This window comes from Sus scrofa, chromosome 14 (assembly GCF_000003025.6).
Source record: "Sus scrofa isolate TJ Tabasco breed Duroc chromosome 14, Sscrofa11.1, whole genome shotgun sequence".
Taxonomy (NCBI): Eukaryota; Metazoa; Chordata; class Mammalia; order Artiodactyla; family Suidae; genus Sus; species Sus scrofa.
Genome location: NC_010456.5, coordinates 106,150,906 through 106,165,449, shown reverse-complemented (window position 1 = coordinate 106,165,449; position 14,544 = coordinate 106,150,906). Strand labels below are relative to the sequence as shown.

The following is a 14,544-nucleotide window of genomic DNA, read 5'->3' as shown; positions in this document are numbered from 1 at the left end:
ATTAGCAAACTGAATCCAACCATACAGTGAAAGGATCACACACCATATGATCCAGTGGTATGTATCTCAGGGATACAGGAAAGGTTCCATATCTGCAAATCAGCCAATGTGATATACCACATCAACACACCGAAGAATTAAAACCGTAAGATTATCTCAAGAGATGCAGAAAAAGCTTTTGACAAAATTCAACACAGATTCATCATTAAAAACTCTCCACAAAGCAGGTGCAGAAGGAACATCACTCAGCACAATAAAGTCCAGAGCTAACATTGTGGTCAATGGTGAGGAGTTCCTGCTGTGGCACAGTGGGTTAAGACTCCAACTCAACAGCAGGACTGGCTACAGAGGACTGGGTTGGAGCCACAGCCCAGTGCAGAGGGTGAAAGGATCCAGCATGCCACAGCTCTGACATACGTCACAGCTACAGCTCACATTCAATCTCTGGCCCAGGCATTTCCATATGCCATGAGTGCAGCCATAAAAATAAATAATGGTGCAAAGTTGAAAGTGGTTCCCCTAAGATCAGGTACAAAACAAGTAAGCCCACTCTATCAACAGAGTATTGGCAGTCCTGACCATAGCAATCAGACAAGAAAAAAACTAAAGGAACCCAAATTTGAAAAGAAGAAGTAAAACAGATTGAACTGTTTGAAATTCACATGACACTAGACCCAGAAAAGCCTAAAGATGCTACCCAAACCTATCAGAAATCATCAATGAATCCAGTAAAGCTGCAGGATACAAAATTAACAAACATATTTCACTTGCATTTCTCTACACTAAAAACAAACTATCAGAAAGAGAGTAAAAAATAATCATCCCACTTTGAATCACATCAAAAAGAAGAAAATATCTAGAAATAAAATTATCTAAGGAGGTAAAAGATGTATAATTGGACAGTTCCCGTTGTGGCTCGGTGGTAACAAAGCCAACTGGTATCCATGAGGACACAGTTTTGATCCCTGGCCCCACTTGGCAGGCTCAGGATCTGGTATTGCCATGAGCTGTGGTATAGGCTGCAGATGAGGCTCAGATCCTACACTGCTGTGGCTGTGGTGTAGGCCAGCAGTTGCAGGTCCCACTCAACCCCGAGCATGGGAACTTCCATAGGCTGTGGGTGTGGACCTAAAAATAAAAAAACCAAACCAAAACAACAACAACAAAGACAGATACTTGGGAAACTATAAGACACTGATGAAAGAAACTGAAGATGACATCAACAGATGGAAAGATGTACTTTGTTCATAGACTGTTAAAGTGACCATAAAACCAATGCAGCCTACCAATTCAATGTAATCCCTACCAAAATACCAATGGCATTTTTCACACAATGAAAACTAAGATGTAACAATTCATGTGGAAACACAGAAGACACCAGAAAGCCAAAACACTCTTGAGAAGGGAGAACAGAGCTGGAGGTATCATGCTCCTTGACTTCATACTATATACTAAAAAGCTACAGCAATCAAAACAGTATGCAACTGGCACAAAAACAGACACATGGATCCATGGAACAGAATGGAGAGCACAGAAATAAACCCACACACCTATAGTCAATTAATCTATGACCAAGGAAGCCAGAATATACAATAGTGAGAAAACAGTCTCTTCAATAAGTGGTGCTGGGAAAATGAAACAGCTATATGTAAAACAATAAAGTTGGAACATTTCCTCAGAGTGCATACAAACATAAATTAAAATGAATTAAAGACCTAAATATAAGGCTGCAAACCATGAAACTCCTAGAAGAAAATATAAGTATAATTCTGTTTGACAAATCACATAGAAATATTTGGGGGGATCTGCTTCCTAGGCAAAGGAAACAAAAGCAAAACTAAACAAATGGGACCTAATTAAAACTTAAAAGCTTTGCAGAGCAAAGGAAGTCATCAACAAAAGAAAAGACAACCTTCAGAATAGGAGAAAATATTTGCAAATGATGTGACTGATAAAGGGTTAATTTCCAAAATATGTTATATATAAATATATATTATATAAATATAAGGTCCAAAATATATATACAGCTCTTACAACTCAATAAAAAAATACAAACCCAGTTCAATTAAAAAACAGGCAGAAGACCTGAATAGACATTTTCCAAAGAAGACATGCAAATGGCTACTAGGCACATGAAAAGATTCTCAACATTGATAATCATCAGAGAAATGCAAATCCAAACCACAATGAGAATATCACCTCATACCTGTCAAAGTGGCTGTCCAGAAAAGACCACAGAAAACAAATGTTGGAGAGGATGTCAAGAAAAGAAAATCCTCATACACTGTTGGTGGGAATGTACAGTGGTAAAACTACTGTGGAAAACAGGATGGAGTTTCACCAAAAGTAAAAATAGATCTATAATCCATCAATTCCACTGCTGGGTATACATCTAAAGAAAGGAAACACACTAATCTGAAGAGATATATGAACCCCATTTTTTGTAGCATCGTTTACAATAGTCAAGATACGGAAGCAACACAAGTTGGGCTCAACAACAAGACCGGAACCAGAGCACTCAAGCCAAAAATTGTCCATAAACTACCTTTGCTTCATTTTAATGCTAATATCCCCTCCCTAAGAAAAGGAAACCCTCCTGCACTGGTGGTGGGACTGTAAGCTGGTACGATCACTATGGAGATCAGTATGGAGATACCTTAGAAATCTACACAGAGAACTACCATATGACCCAGCAATCCCACTCTTGGGCATGTATCAATACAAACCATTTCTTAAAAAAGACACATGCACCCACATGTTCTGTGCAGTTCTATTCACAATAGCCAAATAATGGATACAACCCAAATGTTCATTGACAGAGGACTAGATAGGAAGATGTGTTATATATACACAATGCAATACTACTCAGCCATAAAAAAAGAATGAAATAATGCCATATGCAGCAACATGCATGGAACTAGAGATTCATCCTGAGTGAAGTCAGTCAGAAAGAGAGAGACAAATACCCCATGATATCACTTATCTCTGGAATCTAATCTAAGGCACAAATGAACCTTTTCACAGAAAAGAAAATCATGGACTTGCAGAATAGACTTGTAGTTGCCAAGGGCGAGGGGGAGGGAGTGGGGTGGTTGGGGAGCTTGGGGTTAATAGATAACTATTGCCTTTGGAATGGATTAGCAAGGAGATACTGCTGTGTAGCACTGGGAACCCTGTCTAGTCACTTATGATGGAGCATGATAATGTGTAAAAACAGAATGGGTACATGTATGTGTAACTGGGTCACCATGCTGTACAATAGAAAAAAAAAATTGTATTGGGGAAATAACTATTAAAGACATAATGATTAATTAAAATTTTTAATTAAAAAATAAATAATATAATCCCCTCCCTAGTTAGAGCTTAAGACCCATTAACATAACATGCAATATATGAAGAAGCATCTTCTCAAACTGTGCTTATGTGAGATTATGCCCCCTCTTTACATATAATGACAACACTTTCTTGCTTGAAGAAACATCCCTTGCCCTAACTAATCTTTCCTTGCTCAGGGTGCCACAGCGTTGAGAAATGATTCCCTGTGGTCTCCTTACTTGCTGCAAATAAAAACTTCGCCTTGTGTGACAATTCATCTTGGTGTCGTCTCTGATTAAAAACTCACCAAAAAGTGAACTCCATCTGGTTTGGTAACAGAGTCACAGTTCAGTGGGTACCGAGTATCACCATGCAAGATGAAAAGTTCTAGAGATCTGTTATACAACAGTGGGATTATAGTTACCAATACTCAACACAGTAGTGTTCGCTTAAGAGTTTGTTTAGATGGCAGATCTCATGTTATGTGTTTTTTTCTTTTGCTATAAATTTTCTAAAAGTGTAGGGAACAAATGGTAGGTCAGATAATAAAAGAAACATGTAGAGTTTGTGGCTTCTATGCTACACTCTTAAGCATTCCTGGGCTCAAAGTCTTTTAATTTTATTTTTATTTACTTACTCTTTTAATCTTTTTAGGGCTACACCTGCAGAATACGGAGGTTCCCAGGCTAGAGGTCAAATCAAGAGCTATAGCCTCTGGCCTACACCACAGCCACAGCAACACAAGATCCGAGCCACATCTGCAACCTACACCACAGCTCATGGCAACACTGGATGCCTAACCCACTGAGTTGGGCCAGGGATCAAACCTGTGTCCTCATGGATGCTAGTCAGATTCATTTCTGCTGAGCCATGATAGGAACTCCCTCAAAATCTTAAAAAAACTTTTATTTTACAAGGATGGATAGAAGGTAATCTGGAAAGTCTTGGACACATTTTTATCTCTATGTGATTCAAAGGGAAAATGTGATTTTCTGTCTTTCATTTCACTTAATGTAGAAGAAAGAATTTTAACCCAGTACAATTTGTAATAGCTGAAAATCAGTCATTGCAACACTAGGTAATGGAAGGTAAATAATTACCGTACATTTGTTACAAAAATCCAAAAGGATGGGGCAAAGTTTGCAAATGGTAAAGAGAGTCAGAGTCCACTTAGAGAAAACAAGAGAAGCAGGTGTCAATAATGCTGAAATCTAGTTAAATAAAACATTTTATAACTTGGTATTTTGCAGAGTTATAATGTAGCAAATATTTATTCAAAGCTTATGTCAATATAGAGAGTAGTGATTAACAAGAAACAATGAATGCTGATATTTTTAAATAGTGTTGCCTTTGTAGAGAAATCATAATTTATGAGAATTTCAGTAAGATATCCCTAAATGATCAAAACAGAGATGGGGTTACTCTTGACCAGAACTGTATGCCTAGCCTCATGTAACACTCTGACATGTCTGTAAGGCTGAACATGTAAATACAGTCCAATTAAGTACACATATCTCACCTGTTTCCTGCTCTGTAAGGATGTGATGAGGTCATTCCCACCCTGTCTGCTTAACCAGTATTCCCTGGGGAAATGTTCTGGAATAGATCATCACATTCACATTATAGGAAAAACATTGTTCTCTAACTCTTTCAGGAAATGTCTCAAACTATAATTTGTGAATCCTGGATTGAAAACACACAAAGGTCAGGGTAAAGTACGATTAAGTGACCCTTGTACCCACACGGTGCGCACTATCAGGGGTGGACACACACGAGAAGCACAGATACTCAAAAGCCCCCTTGGCTCTGCTTCACACCCTCCCTCCTCCACACGAGGGCTGACAACCACAGCCTATATGGAAGATGTGGCTGCCCCTGAAATGTTTCCAAGGACGTCACAGGAGAGAGCGCGCATCTGTTAAGTTCACAGTTACAGAGCACAGACTCACCCACCATTGGTTCTTCTCAACTCCTCCACAAGGCAGAGGGCTTCCTCTTGAACTCTGTCCTCAATGCTCCTCTTCCCCATCCCCAAGTTCCACAGCATCATGAGGGAGAAGCGCCAGATCTGCTTCCATCTCTTTCCATTGCTAAACATGATTCCTACCAGGAGGGGAACCAAACAGGGAAGGCCTAGGCCATGAGGAGTGAGCTGACACTTGGAAGCCTCGCAGAAGGACTGAGCTCTGCTGGGAGGCTCTTCACATACCTCTCTTTCACCCACTCCAATCTTATTACCAATGCCAAACATGTGCACATGCACACTCACCAAGGCCTCTCCTAGATTTTTCATTCATTGGGTAACTGGATCTTCCAGAAAACTCCTCTCCAAGATGAATCAGGGCTTCTTTCACTGCTTCATATCCACAGAACACCACCACTGGCTTCATGCCAAAATACAGAGTGTACGCGGGGCCATAGGCTTTTGAGAGCTGGGAATGGAGATGCATGTAAGAGCAAAAGAAGTCAATATCTGATCATATATTGGGCCTGATGCAGAATGTATTATCATTCTACTGCTATGTCTTTATTCTGCCATATATAGCCTAAACTATTTCTGAATTTAATACATAAATATGATGATGATGATGAGAGCTCCGGCTTATGGATGTCCTATGATGTGCAAGGCAATGGTCCAGGCAATTGGTACAAACTGCAATTAATCCCCATATGAGCACCTTCAGCAAGTTCCTTTTCCCCACATAAATTAGGGGCAATTCCTTGGTCAAGGAATTTCAACTAATATCCAACATCCCATGGATACTATATAGAGGATTCAAATCTCAAACCCTTATTCAACCTCTGATCCTTGAACAACATATCAATCCTTAAAGCCTGTCTTTGAAGAAACACTGGGACGACCGCATCAGAATCACCTATGGAGCACTCCCCATGAGAATTCTGATTCCTTAGCCCTATGAGGAATGTCACAATTATTTTTTTATTGAAGTACAGTTGATTTACAATATCATGTTAGTTTAAGGTGTACAACAAACTGATCGAGTTATATACAATTTTTTCAGATTCTTTTCTATTACAGGTTATTACAAGCAAGATATTGACTATAGTACAATTCTTTATTGAAAAATAAATAAATTCAGGCAATTCTAATGCTCAGCTTAGTTTTAGATCTGATGGTATTACTAACACAGAAAGAAAGCAAGCATCATATAGGCAGGTCATGAACATGCAGCATCCTCATGAAAGAACAATATCTTCCATCCTGCAGCATTCATAGGGTATAGACAGCAGCTTCCTCCAGAATCCAAATGAATGCTGTTATCATGAATTAACACCAGGCATGATTTGCTTTTTCAGAAAAGTTCTATTTTCATGGCCATCTGAACAAAACACACAGCTTATGTAAGTCATAGAGTACATAATATCTACAATAAATGTCGTATCACAAACTACGTCACCAACCGTTTACCTCTAGCCCCAAATCACAGCAACTTGCTGTGAAACAAAGGGAAGCAATACTCCCACCTTTTCCAACTTTATCATTTGGATTCTACCATACAGACCTAAGCATCTCTCTACTCACAAAACACACTATTTTGCTTCTCCATCTATGTCAATGACAGAGCTAAAAAAGCAAGAGGAATATCAAAATCTATAGAAATAATTTGACCTATTTTAACATATGGGTAAAAGGAAAAATATTATTTTTAATATTGGCCTTAATTTATTTACCCTTTGTAAGATGCTCAAGGAGCATTAAAAACTACTTACATTGCTTAAGTATTTGCTGATGGCCTTAACATCTAACTGTAGGATATTTCCAAGAATTGGGAGAGAGGTGGGGCCAGGTGGGAGCTTCCCTTTCCCAGAGCTCTGATTCCAGAGTGGCAGAAGAAGCAGATAGAAAAGACCAAGCACCAGGGCCACAGCCAGATCCATGATGCCCTCTCTTCCTATTTAGACCACTGTGAGCCTGAAATCTAAAGCTTTTATACCAATTGCTGTTAATTCAACTCATGCCTCTCTGAAGTATTAAAGACACCAATCAGTTACATCCACATTGCACTCTATTCTGAGGTCACTCTGCCCGTTGATAAAAAATAACCTGTCATTTAACCTTGTTTTCTCTGTCACCAATGTTGATTCTGGTTTAATCATAGCCAGTTAGGATACAAATATTGATGATAAAATAAAAGTGGTTTCACTCTGCAGCCAGGATTGAGAACCATAGAAACAAGAAATTTGATGCCACAAAAGGCTCATAACTGTAGATTCAATCAATAACCACTTGGGAATGTATCACATTGAGGACAACCAAGATGTACCATACCTTTTTTATTTTTAAACATGTTTTTGTTGTAATGCTATATCTAACACTAGGATACTTTTGCCTTGAAAATGAAAGATTTTAAACTATTTTCATGTACTGTACTAGCATTACCATCATTTCTACATAAAACAGTTAATGACATCATCATATTTAAGATCTTTTAAAAATCAAAAAGGAGTAAGCATCATGGTTCAGGTATCCAAAGTGAAACCAGGTGGTCATTGTGGATGTGGTTTCAGACATGTCCTGCATCACTGAGAACTTAAATTCTGACCTGTGTCAAACTTAAAGATTCCACCAGGCATTTTCAAAACAATACATGCTAGTAGTTTCTACCTACAATCTTGTATTTTCAAAGTTCCCTGCCCCCTTTGCAAATACACAATCATTTCAAACCCAACCAATCCTTGCTTAACAAGCACATTTACATCTTGCCATCTCTAATCCCAATTCTTGTGCGGGTGGGGGAAAGTGCTTATAAAACACTAATTTATGACGTTATGATTCTGGAGGTCAGAAGTCTTTCCTTTCCTTTCCTGGCCTCACCTATGGCATATGGACATTTCTGGGCCAGGGATCAAATCCAAGCCACAGTTGCAGCAACACTGGATCCTTAATCTGCTCTGCCACAGTAGGAACTACTAGACGTCAGAAGTTTTAAATCAAGGTGTCAACTGGAATGCGTTTCTCCTGGGGGCTCTAGGGGATAATCCTTTTCCTTGTCTTATCCAGTTTCTAGAGGCCACCCGAATTCCTTAGTTCATGACCACCTCCTCCACCTTCATGGACAGCAGCACAGCCTCTTCCAATCTCTGATCCTGTTGACTTTCTCTTACAAGGACACTTGTGATTCCAATGGGCCTACCAGACAACCCACGGTGGTTTTCTATTCTCAAGATCCTAACCTTTTTTAAACTTTCATACAATTTTTAATGGTTACTTTCCATTTAGGTATTAGGAAAATCTCCAATCCTAATTACTGACAAAAATGTATGTACCCTTGCAGTTTTGGCCTGTACAAAGGTCCCCCATTTTGTAGTCCACAAGAACACAAGTGCTTCTTGGATATATATACTCCTTGGCTGCTATCCTAACAAACCTCAAATAAACACCTGTTGAGTTCAACCAGCTCTCCATTCTTGGAATTTGTGGTTAAGACTAACACAATTCAAACATCTTGAATGATCAAAGGCATATAAAGTAGTTATCCAAATGAATTGACATGAATTTACCTTGAAAGCTCCTCTCTCCCCACCAAAATAAACATTGAAAGGTAGAGATTTTAATTTTGTGTTTTTCAAATGAGGAAAGGGAGATGCTGGGTGAACAGGAGAGCTGACCAGTGTCACACGGCTCGTAAACAATAAAACTCAGATTTACAAGGATATCATCCAATGCCCACTGTGATACACTCCCTTACACCACAAAATATATGCTGCCTCAAAAACAATTTTAGAAAAACAAAACCAAACATGCAAAACTTACTCTGCGTATAACCCAAATGACTGTTCCCAAAACAACAGGCTTCCCAATAAACAGAAATCCCTGGACTTAAAGGAAAAAGAAGTCAAGATTCTCAAGAGAAGAAATCAAAAATAGGGATTCTCCCCTCTCCATCACCAAAAGGCAAAAACTTGCTCACATATGAGGGAAGAGGAAATCACAAAAATTTAGTGGGCAGGGCTTGAGAAGCTATGACTCGAGTCTCCATTTGGCCTACAGACACAATTTCTTCTGTTGCCTTCTGGAGTCTGTCTTCATCAGAAAAAATGGAACACAGTACTCACAGGGTTTAGCAAAATTCTAGAAAATGGGGACCTGATTGAAATAAAAGGCTATTTATTGGGAGCTCATTAGCACTCCTGGCATTCATTTAGTTCTCTCACCAAATCACATGGGATCTCTCTCTCAACAACAGTGGCACAAAGCCAGCCTGAGAAATATTTTATGTCTTACACTGAACTCTTCACAATGGTAAATGTACTGAAGAAAACAGAGTAGAGAGACCTGAAAACAGGAGACTAAAGGTAACAGGTGACCATGTTATAGGCTTGTTCCTAGGCTGGATTTTGATTTGCAAAGAAAACACAGCAATGAAGGTTATTCCAGTAAAATCAGGGAATTTAATATAGGTTGTACACTAGATATGCTATTCCATCAATGATAACTCCTGAGAATAAATGCTGTTGTTGCTGTGTATACAAAATTATTGTTTTTGAGATATCCATGCTGAGGTAGGCAGGTGCTGATGACTAGATGGACAGACTGATCATGGGATATTAATGGAAGAAATATTCACATACTGAGGTATGGGGAAGTCATTCTGGCTTCTGTATCAATTTAAGCTGAATTTCAAATGAACTAAAACAGCTTCTTTGTGGCCCATCAAACATACACAGCACATCAGTTTAATCATTAAATAAAAAGGTACACTGACCAGAAATAAAGAACGTCCATGTTAAAAAGAAGATTAATCATAAACAAATGCCTCCCTTCCTGGGATGCTAATGCCAGGTGCCAAAGCCATACTGACTCACTGAGTACTTGCTGATCTGTTTTTTTTGAAACCTTGAAGGAATGTATCCCTGACTTGATGGTCTTTGTTCTGACAAGGTATAAAACATATGGAAAACCCGGCTTCTTCCAGTTCCTCAGAGTTTTCTGAGAGGCTGTGTCCTGGGCCATAGCCCTCAGTTTGGTTCAAATAAAACACCCCTCTATTAATATTTTAGACTGTTTACTGATTATTTCCATCAACACTGCAAAATAGATAACATACATACTAATTCATATCTTACATATATATGAGCATGTTCTCAATGTTTTTAGGCTTAAAATATTTAATGCAAAATTGGTGAAAACTTTCATTCCTAAAATTTATCATATAAAAGATCTATTGCTCTATTTCTAAAATTATACCCTTGTATATTTTTATACAAGTAAGATATGAAAGTCTTTAAGATACAAAAAAAAGATATGAAAGTCAACATATTTTCATCAAATGTTGTTCAATCAATTGGCTATGACACAATGAAGTGGTCACAGGTAGAAGAGAAGACAATATAAATACATCCACATTAGGGAACATTTCTCACCTGATTTTATGTTGCCAGTACTGCCTTGATGATGAGAAAATTCTGAGGAAGAACAAGTATAGACCAAAAATCTCTTATGACTGGGAACAGAGAAGTCCTGAACAAAATGTAACAAATCAGGAGTTCCCATCATTGTGGTTCAGCAGAAATGAATCTGACTAGCATCCATGAGGATGCAGGTTCAATCCCTGGCCTCACTCAGTGGGTTAAGAATCTTGCATTGCTGTGAGCTGTGGTATAAATCACAGAGGTGTCTCAGATCCCAGATTGCTATGGCTGTGGCTCAGACCAGTGGCTAAAGCTCTGATTAGACTCCTAGCCTGGGAACCTCCATATGCCATGGGTGCAGTCCTAAAAAGCCAAAAACAGAAAACAAACAAAAAATGTATCAAATCTAAGTGTGTGTATATTTGCAATATGGATATTTGGTCAGGAAAGTGAGGCCAATATATATATAATCACATCAATAGATGGATTTATCAAATGACACTTTCATGTTCATGATAAAAAAAATAATTAAAAGTGAGAGGGCAAGATTCCTTAATCTGATTTTTAAAATCTAACAAATTATATATAAAATCATTCTCAACAATGAGAAGTTAACTTCCACTCTCCTGTTGATCAGAAACAAATCAAGGATAAAACATAGATATTAACCCAGATAGCTACAAGGACCAAGTACAGAGAAACTGTAATTAACCTAGGGATGAGATTTTAGCAATAATTTTAAATTTAGTAAGATTGCTACATATAAAATCATCAAAATGATAAAACCAATTCTATTTTCAAAAGTTCTCATGTGACTCAGCAGGTTAAGGATCCAGCATTGTCACTGCTGTGGCTCAGGGTTGCTGCTGTGACATGGGTTCAATTCCTGGCCCAGGAAGTTCTGCAAGTTGTGGGTGCAGCCAAAAAAATTATGCTTTCATATTCCAGATGAAGGAATGGAACTGGTATTTTTTTAAAAATCTATAAAAACACAGATTTCTCATCATGGTGCAGTGGAAACAAATCCAACTAGGAACCATGAGGGTGGCAGGTTTGATCCGTGGCCTTGCTCAGTGGGTTAAGGATCTGGGGTTTCCATGAGCTGTGGGGTAGATCACAGATACATCTCAGATTGGTGTTGCTGTGGGTGTGGTGTAGGCCAGTGGCTACAGCTCTAATTAGACCCCTAGCCTGGGAACCTCCATATGCCATGGGTATGGCCTGAAAAAGACAAAAAGACAAAAAATAAAAAATAAAAACCCTGTAAAAACAACAGTAAACACCTAGGGACAACTAAATGAAAGATATGCAAGCCAATGCACCTTTAAAAAAAACATTATTGAGAAAATTAAGGAAAGGCCTTCAAAATTGGGAGAATATATCATATTCATTAATTGAATGATTCAACATGTCATGAAGTTACATATTTTCAAACTGATCTAATGCCACTCTGAAAAAACTCTCAGCAGTGTTTTGGAAAACTGACAAACTAAGAGATTTATCTGGATATGTAAACAGGTAAGATTAGCCAAACAATATAAAAGAACCAGAACACATTTGGAAATCTTGTACTGCTAGTTGTCAAAATCTGTTATAAAGCTCTACAGACTAAAGAAGAAGAAACACACAGTCTGTCAACCACCATACATGTTTTTTGTGCTTTTCTCAAATTGTGTTCACAGTGTATTACACCCATACTGTTTAAAGGGGAATTTCAAAACCACTGAGGTCAGAATAAGAGAAATCATTCCTACCTTGGGGATGAAGTATTTTCTGAATTTAATGTCACAAGTCACCACACAGGGCAGGTTGGTGGGGGCCAGGTCATGTATCTCTGGATCTCATGCATCACAGCATCCCTGTAGGGCATGTGGGTCCTGTCCTGGAGGCAGGGGCTCTGGTGCCTGCCAATCACACAGTCCATCTCTTTCTGGATCCTATCTAATAAGAGACAAGTAAGACTGACGGGAAAAGAGAAAAAAGGCATACCACATGTGCATCTCAATTTAGGATTACGTAAAACATTATGAAGGTGACTTGACATCATTGCAAAGATCTATTTTATGCCCAGAAATGCACTAGACATACAGAGATAATTGATCTGTCTATAATGTAGATACATGTAAGTTTCCTACAAGCTAGGCTTAAGATACAGCTCCAGAGACCTCTATCTTATCAACCATGATAAAACAAAGAAAAATGATGAAATGTTTCATAATATAAATTGAACATAAACACAAGAAGCTCAAGTTTGTGGAGAGAGAAAAACAGAAATCTCATTAATTTTATATCAAAGTAATATAGGGATTGAAAATTTGTATGTTTCACTGTATTTGCGCATCGTGTGTGTGCAATCTTCAATGCTATTGCCAAATGCTATCACTGTCAACATTCTAGCAGTTTCCTCTGAAATTCATGATCTATTTCTAAATATTAACTCTGTTCATACTTCTGACTTATAGATTTTTTTATCCAATATCTACTGTCCTGGAATGAGAGTTGAGAATTTACATCTCCGTTCTCACCTCATAAAAAATATACTCACACAATCTCAGACACAAATGCCTTCATCTCTTTCCCCAATTATATTTATAGGAAATGTTTTGGCTCTTAGAATATTCATTTTAGGAGTTCCCACTGTGGCTCAGTGGGTTAAGAACCCATCACAGTGTCCATGAGGATGTGCATTTGACCCCTGGCCTCACTCAGCGGGTTAAGGATCCAGTGCTGCTGCACCTGCAGCACAGGTTGCAGAGGTGGCTCGGATCTGGTGTTGCTGTGGCTGTGGAACAGGCCAGCAGCTGCAGATCCTCAACCCCTAGCCCAGGAACTTCCATATACCACAGGAGCAGCTATCAAAAGAAAAAGAAAAAAAAGAGAAAAAAAGAATATTCATTTTCCACCTCTTTCTAACTAACAACAATGTTCCCTGTTAAGGCAGCTATAATTTTGCTTGTTTTAGGTTACTTTCTTGGACTTAACCACATCTCTTTAGTTCAATTCATGAAATTCTATATCTTGATTTAGAATTATTTCCAAACAGTCATGTAGCTTTTAAAACTCCTAATCGTAATTATTCCATTATTTGAAAACCAGAGATAACCTATCACCTCTCTTTTGTTCTTAGGGTCTGCCCTTACCTCTGATGCATCTGTCTAGTCTATTCTGAAATGCATATTTTCCAGTCCTGATAGCTAGCAACAGCCCTGACACTTTCATTCTTTTTCATGAGTTCTCAAGATTCCTGGAGTCCATGACATCCTCCCATATGACTTCAGGCACTTGGATGAGAAAGGGAAAAGAGTGAGTAAAAATAATTATCAAACATACGAGTCTGAAAATACCAATTTAAAAATTAATGCACAATTTGATAATTACTGTTGAATTATTTTTTTCTTTTCTGTCTTTTGTCTTTTTAGGGCCCCACCTGCTGAGACCAGCTCAGCAGGATGGGGCTGAAGAACAGGTGCTGTGGAGCTTAAGGAAAAAACCAACCCAAAACAAAATGCCAACACAAAGCAAAACACAGAGACAGAGATAGTAAACATGGGAACCGGGGGACTCGAGGTCTCTAGAACTAAGAGCCTCACCCTCAAGAAACCACAACACTTTTATTTTACTCTTTTGATGAGATCACATGTGGAGGGGCTATGGGTGGATAATCAAGCAAGAAGATTGGAAAAACATGTCTCACAACAATGGATGATCAAGCAAGAATATTGGAAAAATGTGTCTCCTGACATCTCCCCCTTTTTGTTTTTACAGGAGGACAAAAACACATCTTGCAGCTTCTTTTCTTCATTACTTCTTATTATCTCTCACTTCATGCATCTATAGACAGAACAAGAGTCCAAG

At 38.4% G+C, this 14,544-nt stretch overlaps 1 protein-coding gene across 1 annotated transcript; it reads right to left on the bottom strand.

The window, feature by feature from the left end:
* LOC110256857 (cytochrome P450 2C9-like) lies at positions 5,212–7,505 on the bottom strand. The gene is made up of 3 exons (XM_021074021.1): positions 7,048–7,505; positions 5,585–5,747; positions 5,212–5,418 (listed from the first exon to the last, which is right to left on the bottom strand). The coding sequence occupies exons 1-3, from the start codon at positions 7,213–7,215 to the stop codon at positions 5,261–5,263; spliced, it is 489 nt and encodes a 162-aa protein (XP_020929680.1). The 5' UTR covers positions 7,216–7,505; the 3' UTR covers positions 5,212–5,260.